This window comes from Candoia aspera, chromosome 14 (genome assembly GCF_035149785.1).
Source record: "Candoia aspera isolate rCanAsp1 chromosome 14, rCanAsp1.hap2, whole genome shotgun sequence".
Classification (NCBI taxonomy): Eukaryota; Metazoa; Chordata; class Lepidosauria; order Squamata; family Boidae; genus Candoia; species Candoia aspera.
In genome coordinates, this window is record NC_086166.1 from 9601565 (window position 1) to 9615308 (window position 13744).

At 45.1% G+C, this 13744-nt stretch overlaps 1 protein-coding gene across 2 annotated transcripts; it reads right to left on the reverse strand.

The window, feature by feature from the left end:
* Window positions 1–1694: 1694 nt before the first annotated feature.
* RNPS1 (RNA binding protein with serine rich domain 1) lies at window positions 1695–10712 on the reverse strand. 2 transcript variants are annotated; one of them, XM_063314710.1, is made up of 8 exons: window positions 10642–10712; window positions 7970–8161; window positions 7536–7691; window positions 6895–7086; window positions 6080–6182; window positions 4836–4989; window positions 3369–3510; window positions 1695–2660 (listed from the first exon to the last, which is right to left on the reverse strand). In XM_063314710.1, the coding sequence occupies exons 2-8, from the start codon at window positions 8038–8040 to the stop codon at window positions 2555–2557; spliced, it is 924 nt and encodes a 307-aa protein (XP_063170780.1). In that variant the 5' UTR covers window positions 8041–8161; window positions 10642–10712; the 3' UTR covers window positions 1695–2554. The 2 variants fall into 2 exon arrangements, with proteins under 2 accessions (XP_063170780.1, XP_063170781.1); XM_063314711.1 differs by having other exon boundaries at window positions 10511–10649.
* Window positions 10713–13744: the final 3032 nt, after the last annotated feature.

Consider the following 13744-nt stretch of genomic DNA (forward strand, 5'->3'; position numbering starts at 1 on the left):
GTCCTATCGCCGCTCTCGCGTCCGACGAATTGGCTCCCTCCGCGACTGGTCGAAACTGGCGCGCGAGACCGCACCTTCCCCTGCCCACCCCGTCTTAAAGAGGCAGTAACAAAGGACGACGACTTAATAGCATTCGTGTTCAAAATGAGCTTGTACACAGGCCATGTTTGCAAAAAGCAGCAGAAAACATTAAAGTCCCATCTTTCAGGGAGATAAAGCTTGTCAGCTTCCAATTCCGTTTAGCCAACTCCTGCTGATTCTAGTTCATCTGGAGCCCAAAGGTGAACATCTTGTTTGTAGTTTACTTTCACAATGACCTGTAAGGCATGGTAGCAACTGTTTAGTCGCTAGATTGTTAGGGATGAACACTAAATAGAGCCCATGCATTCTCCTTGGGTATATGGCTTATGACATTCGCACAGCTGTTTGAATTTGCACTGCATGGGTGCCAAACCACCCAGTCTCTCACCACTTTGGCCCAACGAAGGGTGCAACGTAACCATAAAAAGATTTAAAAATCATTGGCTGATTTTGCATGATACACTGTAACTACCCTTTAACCTAGCAAGTCATGCAAGCCCAGAAAATTTGGGGAATTAAACCACAGGTAAATGTCCTGTGCAAATACAGCCTTTCATATTTGGCTGTTAAGAAGTATATACACCTGTCAGATCAGCAATTGGTGAAATAAACTGTAATTTTAAGTAGTTCAGTGTTACTTTTACTTGACATAGCCTTTCTTTTTGTGTGTTTACAATCTTAAAAGCATTGCGCATTTTCGTCTCTGTCCTCTATTGCTTAAGTATTTTAGGCAAAAAAAATTTTTAATGCAAGAACAATTTAAGAGAGATTCTAAAGGTCCTTTAAGTAGTGAAGAGAGGGTTTGAAATTCCATCTTGCTTCATATGCCAGCCAGATTTCTTGGCCTCTGTCCATACATGACATTAAACAGTAGATACCTACAAGAAGTTGATACCTGGGCATCTGAATTACTTGTTAACTTTTAATGTTTCTCATCACTTTAATACACTTTTCAATAATCTGGATCTGGCCTAACCATGAAGTAGAAGTGTGTGAGAGAATGTGTGTATGTGTGTATCTGTTAACCACGTAGCAGAATGAAGTTAAGAGTTGATTTCCAGCACATCCTCAGAACAGCAGATATGGGGAGGTCTCATAAAAAAGGGAAACACAGATTTAGAGATCTGGATAGGTACTTTTTTGGGAAGCCAATGGGTTAATACCACTATTTGTGTGATTATCTCTGAACATCTTGACAGGATCCCCTTTAAAATTACTGCAATAGTAATTCTGCTCAATACATAGATTTACTCAACACTGCATTTATGGTTACTATCCAAGTCTTAGATTTGGGATTAACTCTCCTTCACATATGTATTAACAAAGACCACAAGATTGGAGCTTGTAAAAACCGTCTATGGAGTAAAGACATTAAATATATTCCCTTCCCTCCGATATGGTGCCGTCCACACATGCTAGGACTACAGTTCATCTTAGCTGTGAGCTGTAGTCCTGACTGACTCAGAAGACACCAGGTTGGGGAAGCCTAACCTAGACTCTTGGGGAACAGCCTTTCTGATCCTTGCTAGCGGTACCCAGCACTCATTGCCAAGGTTATTTGCCAAAATATTAGACCAAGATGACTACCACAATTCTCAATGAGGAATAATTCATTCACACCCTAAACCTTATTGGTTTATTTAATCTTGTCATTCTACACAAGTACAAACACAACGTGACTACAAGATGCTACCAAGTTATACAAAAATCAAACTTTATAGTAATGACTGTACAACAGGCTGAGAATTCTCTGGCCTTTTAGAAAATGGATCGTGCTTTTTCCAGTCACAAAATCCTCACTCCACCCCCACCCCCCAAAAAACGCGATCAGGAAAATAAAAATGTTCCGCTTGTGCGTTCTGCACATCTTCTAAAATGCAAAAGGGTCGCCAAATTCTTGTGAGGAACTGGGCAAATTGAGTAATTCGTTTTTGGCAAAAGGAGGTCTTACAATTAGTGTCCCCCTCAGCCCAGTTATTGGGTTGGGTTCAAGTGAGCAACAGATTACAAAATGGGATCTTTCCTGTATCGCTAACAAGAATTTAACGGGTATTTTCAATGTGTCACAGGCTCAATATCCAACACTGCAATAGCCAAAATAGAATTTTGGGTTGGCAGGAGGAATCAGAAAAAAAGTGGGGGTATGAAAATTTACTGGGCTAGGTGAAAGGGGATGAAGACATTTTGACTTTTGAGACATACTTCCGAGCCATTTTGGCATATCTGAGAAAAAAACATACTGTATTTTCTTGGATTTGTAAAGATTTATGTCTAAAAGAACAAATTACCGTTGAGAATGTCAAAATCGAAGAAACATCTCTGCCCTATCAGATCCAAGATTCTTAGCTATTTTTTATAATTTCTCAACTGTCCCTTCGCTCTATTGTCATTCTTTCCTTTTTTTTTAAAAAAAGGTACCATTTTAAATGGGTGCGCTTTTAACTTAAAGAACAAAGCTGCTGAGTCCTGTGTTTTATCGAGAAGAATTGGAACTGGATCGACTGCGGTGACGCCTCCGGCCTGGAGATCTGGATCTGGATCGCCTGCGAACTGGGGATCTGCGCCTGGGAGATCTGGATCTGAAAGGGAAGAGTTAGATGAAAGGGCCTCAGCTGAAGATGAGCTTCATGTAGCTAGTACTGTTTAATCAGCACAATCCAAAGTCGTTTTCATAGGCTATTGATTTATTGTCTGCCTTTCTCTGAAGAGGAAATTCAAGCTTCTTTTCTGCACCTGGAAGGACCTAGAGGAGACATCTGACAGCTGCCCCTCTGTAATAAAAGTTAGAAGGATCCCCTTAGATGACCGCAGGTCCCCTCAATAATGGCTCCCATGGAAGAGTTTCAAGGATCCTACTGACAATTAAAAACTTTAACAAATCTGTTGTGACAAGTTGTAAACGCTTACACCACAAAGATACTGCTTCAATTAAGGTTTATCAGCACAAGAGAAATAGAGGCATATCTAGCTAATCACAGTGGCCCTTCTCTGTCTTACTGTAAAGGGATTCAGAGCTGACCTTGGTGAAGGCGTGCAAGAACTGTTAAGGAGGGACCTGGTAAGAGGTTACACAGTCCAGAGGTTGAAGGCAGCGTGAGAAAGAAACTCAAAATAACCCCATTTTGATTTGTTTAGTATAAGATGAGACAGAAAGAAATGTTGACAGGCTTTCAGGATTCTATTACGCCTTACATCCATAAAGCAGCATTCCTGGAATCGTCGCAGTATCTGGTCCTTAAGCTGTAAGCGTCAAAGGGCTGACACCTGCCTCGCTAGAGGCAACCTACCTTCTCCTCATGCGTGGTGGTGATCGCCGCCACATGGGCGGTGGCAGCAACATCCTTCTGGGAGGGGTGAAACGTCTGGGAAGAGGTCTTGGCCGAGGAGCTAAGACAGCTGTGGCGGTGATCTCTTGCCCGTCAATCTGCCCTGTTTGGTATCACAGAAGAAGATTATCAAAGCACTGTGGCATCCAAGCACATGTTCTAATTTCACTTACCTAAACGGCAGCTGGCAAGTGTTCTTTCGGCAGACACAGGGAGGGAGGAAAGGCAGGTAATGGGCCTTGGGAACGGATGGATTCCCAGTTAAAATGAAGTCAGTAGGAAGGACACATCAATGAGATTAAAGTTTCTCAACCACTAACAACGTGTCCTTGTAAGGTTTAGAGCTGAGACAGCTCGGCTTTTTGGAACCACACTGATCTTAATTTATGACAATTATTACCAACTTGTAAGCCTCGTTGGCTATAAACAGTTACCACTCCCACAGATCCACTGCTTAGAGACTGCAATGTTAGATTCATCAATCAATCGATTACCCCAGGTTTGGTCAATCACTAATAACAGAAAGATCTACTCTCTTTTACCGAGAATCCAGTCTGGATGGATTACAGAGACTCCATCCTCAAATCCTTGGGCTAATTACTTGCTTAAAAGTAAAAAAGGAGGGACACAGCAAATGCTTGGGTGGATGTATATATTTATGACACAATTTTTATAGCCGCCCACTCGACATGTGAAAGAAACAAGTAACAGCCAACAAAATAAAATATTTTTAATATTGTGCTGGAGACAATTCGAACCACCAGACCAATCAAAAGAGGTTCACAAGACCTCACCCAGTGTTTGGAGGGAAGAGCCACATCTTCAGAGCCTTTCAGAAAGCAGGCAGGATGGAGCCATCCAGGTCTTCACAGGAATGCTACTCCATAGGGCAGGCCCAGTGAGAGAGAAGGCACTTATCTTGGGATCCCCCAGAAGGCACTGCTTGAATGACAGGACCAGGAGCATGCCAACCCTGTTCCGTCTTATCAGACAGGCAGAGGTAATTGGAGACAGGTGGTCCTGCAAACAGCCAGGCCCTGTGCCATGAAGGGCTTCGTAGGTGACAACCAGCTCTAGACCTGCAACCAGGGCAACTTGCAAAGTAGTGATGTCACACTGGCATCCTGAGATGTGCTTATGATGATTCACACTAGATTCTGGACCAACCATAGCTTCTGGATGGTCTTCAAGGGCAGCCCCATGGGGCATGCATTGTAGTAATCCAGATGAGACATGACCAAGACATGAATATGGACAGGACCTCTCAGTCCAAAATGGATTGAGGCTTGTGGAAAGGTTGTGGAAGCCCTGGGTGCCGCCTGTGCTTCAAGCAGGAGCCATGAACCTAGGAACCTCCCCCTGCCATCCAATTTTCCACCAAGTTTGTTTGGGGCGCAATCTGGAGGCCTACCAATTTCTGACACCTACCTCCATCCATGTGTTTCAGTGCCTTTTCAGCATCATCAGGATTCTCAAACTCTACATACGCATAACCTCTGGAAAGGTGTGGGTTGAGTCTATCTGCTGGCATATCAATCATTTTGATCTTTCCATAAGTAGAAAATATTTCCATTATGTGATCCTTGAAGAAGAAGAAAAAAAAGAATTCCCTGGAATCACTACATACTCTTATTAGCTTTAGTCTTCCTAAAAGAATACTGATTAAGAGACAGTTACGCCTTTAACTGAGATGTAAGAGTATCAGCCAAATCCAAACAGAGGGATTTCTGCTTCAGGTTTGCTTTCTAGTTTAACTAAAATATATTCCTGTATATATTTACAGGAAAAATAGTATAGTAGTGATAGAAGCAAGAGTTTACAGAAGACAGCATGCTCAATTGGCACGCGCCAATTAGGTTCACTATTAGAATCTCTGAGAGCCAGTTTGGTGTAGCGGTTAAGGCATCAGGCCAGAAACCAGGAGACTGAGAGTTCTAGTCCCGCCTTAGGCATGAAAGCCGGCTGGGTGACCTTGGGCCAGTCCCTCTCTCTCAGCCCAAGAGCCAATCAGGCATGGTAGGAGAGTCCTAGTCCCGCCTTAGGCATAAAAGCCGGCTGGGTGACCTTGGGCCAGTCCCTCTCTCTCAGCCCAAGAGCCAATCAGGCATGGTAGGAGAGTTCTAGTCCCGCCTTAGGCACAAAGCCGGCTGGTTGACCCTGGGCCAGTCCCTCTCTCTCAGCCAAGAGCCAATCAGGCGTGGTAGGAGAGTTCTAGTCCCGCCTTAGGCCCAAAGCCAGCTGGGTGACCCTGGGCCAGTCACACCCTTTCAGCCCTAGGAAGGAGGCAATGGCAAACCACTTCTGAAAAACCTTGCCAAGAAAACTGCAGGGATTTGTCCAGGCAGTCTCCGAGGATCAGACACGATTTAACAGATAAAAAAATATTGGAACCCATACCTAAAAGCATCAGAGAGCAAATGTGTGTGTGGGGTGGGGAGAACTCTCCCTTAAACTACGGAGAACCACTGTCAGATCAGATTAACAGTGGATTAGGCTGATCAAATACAAAGCCTGAGCTATTCCTTCTGTTACTTTTCATGTATAAGTTCCTTTACAAACCATTTGACTCCAAATTCCCAACATTCAAATTAATGACGACTTTAATTTTGCTCCTTCAGGGCCTTAGTTCCCTCCTTCTTCTGCAACACAACTAAGTGGCTGGTTACAGTTACCTTTGTTACGTTTCTGGTAAGCCTCCCGACGTGAACTTTGGTGGGTTTGGGCGAGGGGCTCCTCCTCTTCCGTTCTTTTTCATCTCTCTTGGGTGGTTTAGATCTGGGCAGAACAGAGAAATCTTTTTCTATTGAGCAAGCTCGTGGCAAAAGTCAGCTGCTGGCCATTGTTTAAATGGCATGGTATTAAACAACACCATTTCTGAACTGCGTACAATGAACTTGTTGGACCTTCAGATATTATAGGAAGAAATGTGGGACTATCCAAGGCAGGGTTTCTCTACCAGGGTTCCGTGGCACCCTAGGGTTCTGCGAGAGGCCACGAGGGGTTCCCTGGGAGATCAGGATTTATTTAAAAAACTATTTCAAATTCGGGCAACTTCACATGGAAGAGGCAAGTTTCATTCTTTATTTTCAGTTTAAGAACACTGTTAGTGCATCTATACAGGCCCACCCATGAAACAAATACAATAATTTTGCAACCTCTGGCCTATCTTGGAGCCGGAATGTGCAGGGGTTCCTTCCCCGAGGCCTGAAAAATACTTCAAGGGTTCCTCCAGGGTCGAAAGGCTGAGAAAGGCTGATCCAAGGTCACTGTTGTTGTTGTTATTACTATCATTGTTCACAGTACTATTAGGTAAAGTAGCATGGGGGTCGATGAACAATTTGAAACTTCACGAAGGGGTCGATGAGCTGAAGAGTTTGGGGACCCCGGATTTAAAGCCAGGTGTGAAAAGTGGCCTTCCCTCCCAAGATTTCACGCCACGCCATTCAAGCCCACGTTTGCCACGTTCCCCCAGGCGGCCCCCACTCACTTGGATCGGGACCGCCTCCGGTTGTCGTGCCTGCGGCGGGAGGGGCTCGGGGAGCCCGAAGAGCTGCTGGAGCTGGAGCTACGGGACGTGCTCGAGCTCCCGGTACGGCTGGACGCAGAAGACGAACTGGAGCCGCTGCTGGAGCCGGTGCTGGAGCTTGACCCGGAACTGGACGTGGAGCTCGACCGAGACCTGACAGAGGAGCCACAGGACGCGTCACCAAAACAGAGCCGAAGCAATGCCCTTGGCCGGTGCGAGCAGAACAAGAGGACTGGAAGGGCCACCCCCAAACCCCTTCTGGGTCACCGTCCCCAAAACGTGGCAGCAAGATTCATCATCACACAGTGATTGGAAACAGGGATGGGATAAGCTCTAAAATAAACTCTGAAACTCTCCATCCTCCCCGCAAAAACCCTTCCGGAAGTGAGCTTCTAGCTCAGTGTTTCTCAACCCTGGCGACTTTAAGATGTGTGGACTTCCCCAAGGCTGGCTGGGGAATTCTGGGAGTTGAAGTCCACGCATCTTAAAGTCGCCAGGGTTGAGAAACACTGTTCTAGCTTCTGAGAACCAATGTACGATCTTCATGTAAAGATCGTAGCGCTGCATTCACACTTTTCCAGGAATCCTAGGATCCCGTTTACCTGGTGCTACTGCTGCCGCTGGAGGCACTGTGTCTTTTGCGGGTTTTGTCACGCCCCCGGTCCTTTTCGCCAGACTCCTTTGTGGCTGGTTTGTCCTTGGACCGATCCTTGGATTTTTCTTCGGTCCGGTCTTTGCGCTTGGTCGGAGAGGGAGCCCTTTAATAAGAAAAGTCCAGAATTTTATTTCCTACCTTCAGTGGCCCAAGAAAAGCAAGATGAGAATGTCAAGATTCCCAACATTCACGCTATGGAGCAGGTGCATGGAAGAAAGGCAGAGCTGTGAGGTATGCATGGAAATTATGGAAGGAGCAAAGAGAAGCATTTCTAATTCCTCATGCTCCCCAGGGAAGTCCTAGTAGGCTGCAAAGCTCTCTCCCCTCCTCCCCCCCACCCCCCAGGAGGAGTTAGGCCTTAAAAATTCAGACAGTGGTTACCTAGTGCTGGACTTTTTATTATTTTCTTTGATGGCTAGCAAGCTCTTCTTTTTCATTCCTGACAGTTCCATTTTCCCCTTCCGAGTCCCAAAGCAGCACTGTGGGGGCCTCACTTATCTGAAAGCTCACTTCTAACTCCTTGAATCTGAGAAACGGATCCCTAAGCGAGTACAAGAAGCTCCAAAGAGCAGCCTAGTGACAAGATAAAAGGATTGAGAAACAATTAACACACAGGCAGAAGGGGAAAAAAAACCCTACTTGATAAGTAAGACAAGCAATACTGAGGCAATATTCATGCAAAGCATCATAACAGCAAATTAAGTGGCTGAAAATTGCACCTGCTGAACAATCTGCACCGTTGTTTCTCAATCTCAGCAACTTTAAGCTGTGTGGACTTCATGGCTGGCCAAGTTGAAGTCCACACAGCTTAAAGTTGTTGAGATTGAGAAACACTGATCTACACTGTGCGTTTTACACAATATTTGAGTATCTTCTAAGGACCTCTAATACCAAGGAAACAAAGCATACTGGTCAATGGGACTATCCAAGGCAGTTAATTAAACAAGCAAAGATTTAATGCAGGGTTCCCCAAAGTGGTCAGTATCGACCCCCAAGGGTCAATGGAACCATCCAAGGCACGGTTTCTCAACCAGGGTTCCGTGGCACCCTAGGGTTCTGCGAGAGGTCACTAGGGGCTCCCTGGGAGATCACGATTTATTTAAAAAACTATTTCAAATTCAGGCAACTTCACATTAAAGAGGTAACTTCCTTTATTTTTAGTTTAAGAACACTATTAATGCATATATACAGGCCTACCCATGAAACAAATATAATTTTGTAACTTCTGGCCCATATTTGAGCCTGAATGTGCAGGGGTTTCCCGAGGCCTGGAAAATATTTCAAGGGTTCCTCCAGGGTCAAAAGATTGAAAAAGGCTGGTCTAGAGCTTTTTCAGAATTGTATCTTTAAATTTGAAATGAAATATGAATAAAAATTTGGGAGGGACTCCTAGACTCAGGGCTTCTGTTTGAAGAGTGTGGGGTGTGATCCAGCCAAATGTAATCTATGGTTTATGGATTAACTTTATATGTGAGCCAGGCCATTATGGGTCATACAACGAACCATAGTAAAACCAACACCTTTGTACTATGCATGAATCTAGCCACTGTGGATGCAATTACCTTTCTACAGCTTATTTAGAAGCTTTTAACCTGATCCTTCAGTATAAGGTGCGTGACAGTGTGCTAAAATATATATTCCCTTTCCCCAAAGAATAGCATGGTGTGCAGGTGATAATTACATTTACATATATTTCTTCTTAAGTATATGCAAGCATTTCTCCAGCAAGCCTGACTGGAGTCACTCTTTTGGAAACAGAGAGAACTACTGAAAGACCAATATTTTAATCTTTGTACTTCAGTTTTTAGTTTGGAGCCACAACAGGCACTGTGAGATCATTTGACTATTTTGATACTGAAATATGTGTGAGTTTGGAATGCTGCAAGCTCTTGTCTCATTTCATCTGGAGGGCATAAGTTGGGGAATTCTGGTGTAGCACCCTGTTGTCATATCAACAAACCTGCATTTCAATATTTTCAAGAGATGGAACAAGGTATTTTCTTACCACACAATAAAGAAATACTGTATCAAGATATCAACATTTCCTTTACTTTATGTCACTGCTATTCTCCCTATCCTAGCTTTATTTTAACTCACATACCAAGCTCCATCACTCTGTTTCTCTTAGCTCCTTAACTACGAAAGGGATACAAGTCACAAAACTGAAGCACCTCCGTGCGATCTTATTCTGAGTGAGCATCTATCAGACACTCCTTTGGCCTTCTGTAAAGTTGGAGGGCCATTTGGAACTGATTCTAGAGCCACCAATGTAAGACTGAGTTTCATTACACCAATATACTATTTTATATCTCTGTATTATTAGTGCTGCATTATTATGTATCCTGTAAAGCACCCAGAGTCCAACTGTATTTAAGTGGTGCATAACTCCATTAAAAAAATATGGAGGTGGGGCACAGAACCACCTCTCCCCACTTCAAAAAACGGATAAATCAGATGTCTTTTTACAACAGCAGCAGCAAACCATCCTGCTACAAATGTTAAAACATTAGAGCCGTGTTTCTCAACCGTTGCCATTTTAAGAGGTGTGGACTTCGACTCCCAGAATTCCCCAGCCATCATGGCTGGCTGGGGAATTCTGGGAGTCGAAGTCCACACCTCTTAAAATGGCAACGGTTGAGAAACACTGCATTAGACGGCAACATTTGTCTGTAAGTGGTGCAAAAATGGCTTTCAAGACTGACAATGGGTCATTGGGGAACCCAGTCCCTCCCCCCGCCAAAGAGGGGGGAGCAGCTCCTTCAGGCCCCCAGGATCTTGCTCCGAGCAAAGGGAGACCAGAAAGGGGCGGGGCCAGCTTGGTTCTACGTCACCCCCCCGCACACCGCCCCACCCTCAAGATTCGGAGGAGTCTCCCCTCCCCGCTTTCCGTCCAGGCCATCCGCGCTCCCGAGGCAGGCTCACGCTCATCCACGAGGCCGACCCTGCTGAGAAGCCCCTCGGCGGCTCGGTGAACCGCTCCTCGACGCCCTCGCGGCCGTCCCCGCGCCAGATGAAACCAGATGGCGACGGATTACCACCTCTCCGCTACTTACATCCTCAGAACTCGCCCGTTGCTTCTCCGTCGCGTTCACGCCGACGTGTTTGCCGCCTTCCGCAGAGCCGGGCGCACGCCGATGGCGTCAGACGGCGAAAGGGGTAGGGCGTTGAAATCCTGGGCGCCTCTGTCTCCGTGGTTACAACGCCTCCCTTTTTTTTATTTTAAAGGGCAAGACCGGCGCATTTTGCTGTTGGGTTTATGAGAGCGGTTTTGAAGGAGCCAGGAAAGCAGGTCCCCCTGGTGGGAGGAGGTGGGCGGTGACAAATTTGATAAATAAATAAATAAAAGATTTGCAGTGCTCGGTAGATGCGAAACAACAGGAATAATCAACTTGGAAAAAAATACCCACTTTTTTTTTTTTTACAACCGAATGTCTCCCGACACGTCGAACCACAACTCTCATCAACTCCCATGGTTTGGAGTCATGGGACTTGTAGTACACTATATCTTTTCCGGGTGAGGGTGGGATCAAGTTGGGAAACGAAAGCATCGCAACAGGTTCCAGATGTCGCAGAAGACTGTGCTAGCAATCTGGGTAGAAGAATTGCAATTGCAATCTGGGGAAACGACCCACGCCGTGCCCTCAGGCTTTGATTGGATTGGAGAGCATTATTACATTTTTTTCCTGAAAGCAAATACTGGGTATTATATCAGGAGGTTATGAAATGCAGAGATCGATCTTGCTTCAGGTTTCTCTCCAACTGCTTTGATGGGACGTAGGATTGCCCTGGCATAATTGGGGGGGAGGTTTGGTTCCTTCAAGGAAGTATTGACTCCTGGTGAGTGCCTGGACTAGTCCCTGCAGTTTTCTTGGCTAGATGTTTGGAAATAGTTGGCCCTTGCCTTCTTCCCAAGCTTTCCCAAGGCTTGGAGAACAGCTGGCCTCAAAAGCTTCTGTCCTGGGATCTTGGAATGTGCCTGCTGACGTCTAGTAAGAGAAGTTGCCCTTTTTCCCTCTCATGCATCTGGAGAGAATGAGGCCACCCCCTGGTTCTTTTCCCAGAAAAAGGCATGATGCTAAACCAGTGCCACCCCTGCTACAGGCACAACAAAGAAAAGGGGGTCTTGGTATTGTTGGGCCATGCCAAAACCCCACCGTAATTTTTTTTGTGGGGGAGGGTTGGTGCCTTTCAACCAGTTTTTGACTCCGGGCAACTGTGGACTAGTCCCTGAAGTTTTCTTGGCAAGGTTTTTCGGAAGCGGTTGGCCTTTGTCTCTTTCTTAAGGCTGAGAGAGAGGGACTGGCCCCAAGTCCCCTAGCTGATTTGATGCCTAAAGCAGGACTAGAACTCAGAGTCTCCTGGTTTCTAGCCTAGTGCCTTCACCATTAGGCCAAACTGGCTCTCATTCAAATATGATTATTATAGCATTATTACTTTGTGACGAAGCATGTTGTGTGAACCCCACCTCTTCGGTTACTTTGACTTAGGCTATGCCATGAATTTAGAATTCAGGTTCCTCCAGGATCAAAAGATTGAGAAAGGCTTCACTACTCTAGACCAATTTGCAGGTGCTTCCTTCTGAATGCCATTCTACAAAGTGAACCATCACAAGTTGTCCTTATTCCCAAAGGCTATACGTTGCAAAAAGCTATGCATCTAGTGTGCAAGTCAGCTTTTCCCAACCTAGAGTTTTCCAAAGGTTTCTGCAAGTCTACAACCATGTTTGCTATGAATTCTGGGAGCTGAAGACTTCTGAAAGATAGATTTAAAAATAGATTTCTTCTGCCTGGTAAGAAAACACTCACTTTTGTTCCATTCGTGTGTTTCTGCTTTCACACTGGCGTCTGATACTGTAAATAATTTGAATACAGTTACTGTACGCACTTGTTTACAGAACTGCTTATCCTGGAAGAATGTCACTGTAACAATATTAGTCTTTTGATTTTTGGTTACACAACCAAGGGAAAACCCCTAAATCTGGAAAAAAAAAACAACCCAGTGTTAACAAATGCAATGCTCCATTTTCAAAAAAAAAAAAAGCTGGGCCTGTTTGTCTTGAGACAGGATACTGTTATGAATAGAAACAAGGTGGCATCAACAAAGCAATTTTTCCTCCAGTGTATTTATTGAAGAAGTCTGTCAGTGGCTAGTAGTTACAGGAACTAACTAGATCCTCCAGTTTCAGTTAATCTGTTCCTGAATAGTAATTGCTGAGGATAAAGAACACATGTAGACGTTACCTTTCGAGCTGTGTGCGCCTTAGGCCCTGTCTCAGATCCAGGGGGTGTTAAACTTTCTCAAACCAGCATCCTCTAAATGCACAGGGAACTTCAGGTTCTTATCCCCAGCCTGCATGGCTGTTAATCCTCACAGTTGGAGAATGTGTCCAGGAGCAGAACATCACAAGAGGTGTTCCAGCATGGGTCCCCCCCACTGCCTGTTCTAGATGTAATGTCCATCAAGTGGACTAATGTTCTGATGGACTATAAGTCCTTCTCTAAAGATGCTTTACATCACAATTGCAATTCTTGCTTCTTGCTTCAGAAACACAAAACATACACTTAAAATCTGTGGAGGTTTGTTCCACATCTGTATCAGTAGCCAGCTCAACAGCTGGATTTGGGTTGGTTTCAGAACAGATGTAGCCTTTTCAGAGGTTCTAGGTGGCCAGTTCTTGCAGGGCTGGACTATGGTGACTGTTGGTCTGCCTATCCTTTGGAACTTGGAAATGCCACTGCCCTACGTTTTTTGGCCACTTCACTTGGCTCGGTGTGCTGCTCGAATCCCATATGTACTGGCATTTCTATGAGCCAGTTAATATGAAAGCATCTGGTTCAGCTACTTTCAAAGAGCTTGCTCTTTTAAGATGTAGGCAATGGCCTTTAAACAGAAGGAACAAGCCACCATCTTTGGCACCACCAAGGACTGGCATGGACAACAAGGTCAAGAAATGGGCTGTAGAGCTGCACAAAGCTGGTTGAATTGCAGCAAACTCAGAAAGGGTGCTGGACATTTGCATCACTCTGCAGGCTGTCTACCTGTACCTAAAGCACAAGAATGTGGATCTCAGCCTGCCTCCTCCCGCAACTCTCAGGAAAGGAAGCAGGAATGTTTCGTTGGATCAAGCGGTTTGGGAGACGATTGACTTTGGGAGTT

Coding starts and splice junctions, on each gene's coding strand:
- RNPS1 (XM_063314710.1), bottom strand. CDS start 8,040: ATGGAACTGTCAGGAATGAAAAAGAAGAGCTTGCTAGCCATCAAAGAA. Junction 7,692..7,969: donor AATAAAAAGTCCAGCACTAG/GTAACCACTGTC, acceptor TTCTTATTAAAG/GGCTCCCTCTCCGACCAAGC. Junction 4,990..6,079: donor TTACCAGAAACGTAACAAAG/GTAACTGTAACC, acceptor TTCTTCTTCAAG/GATCACATAATGGAAATATT.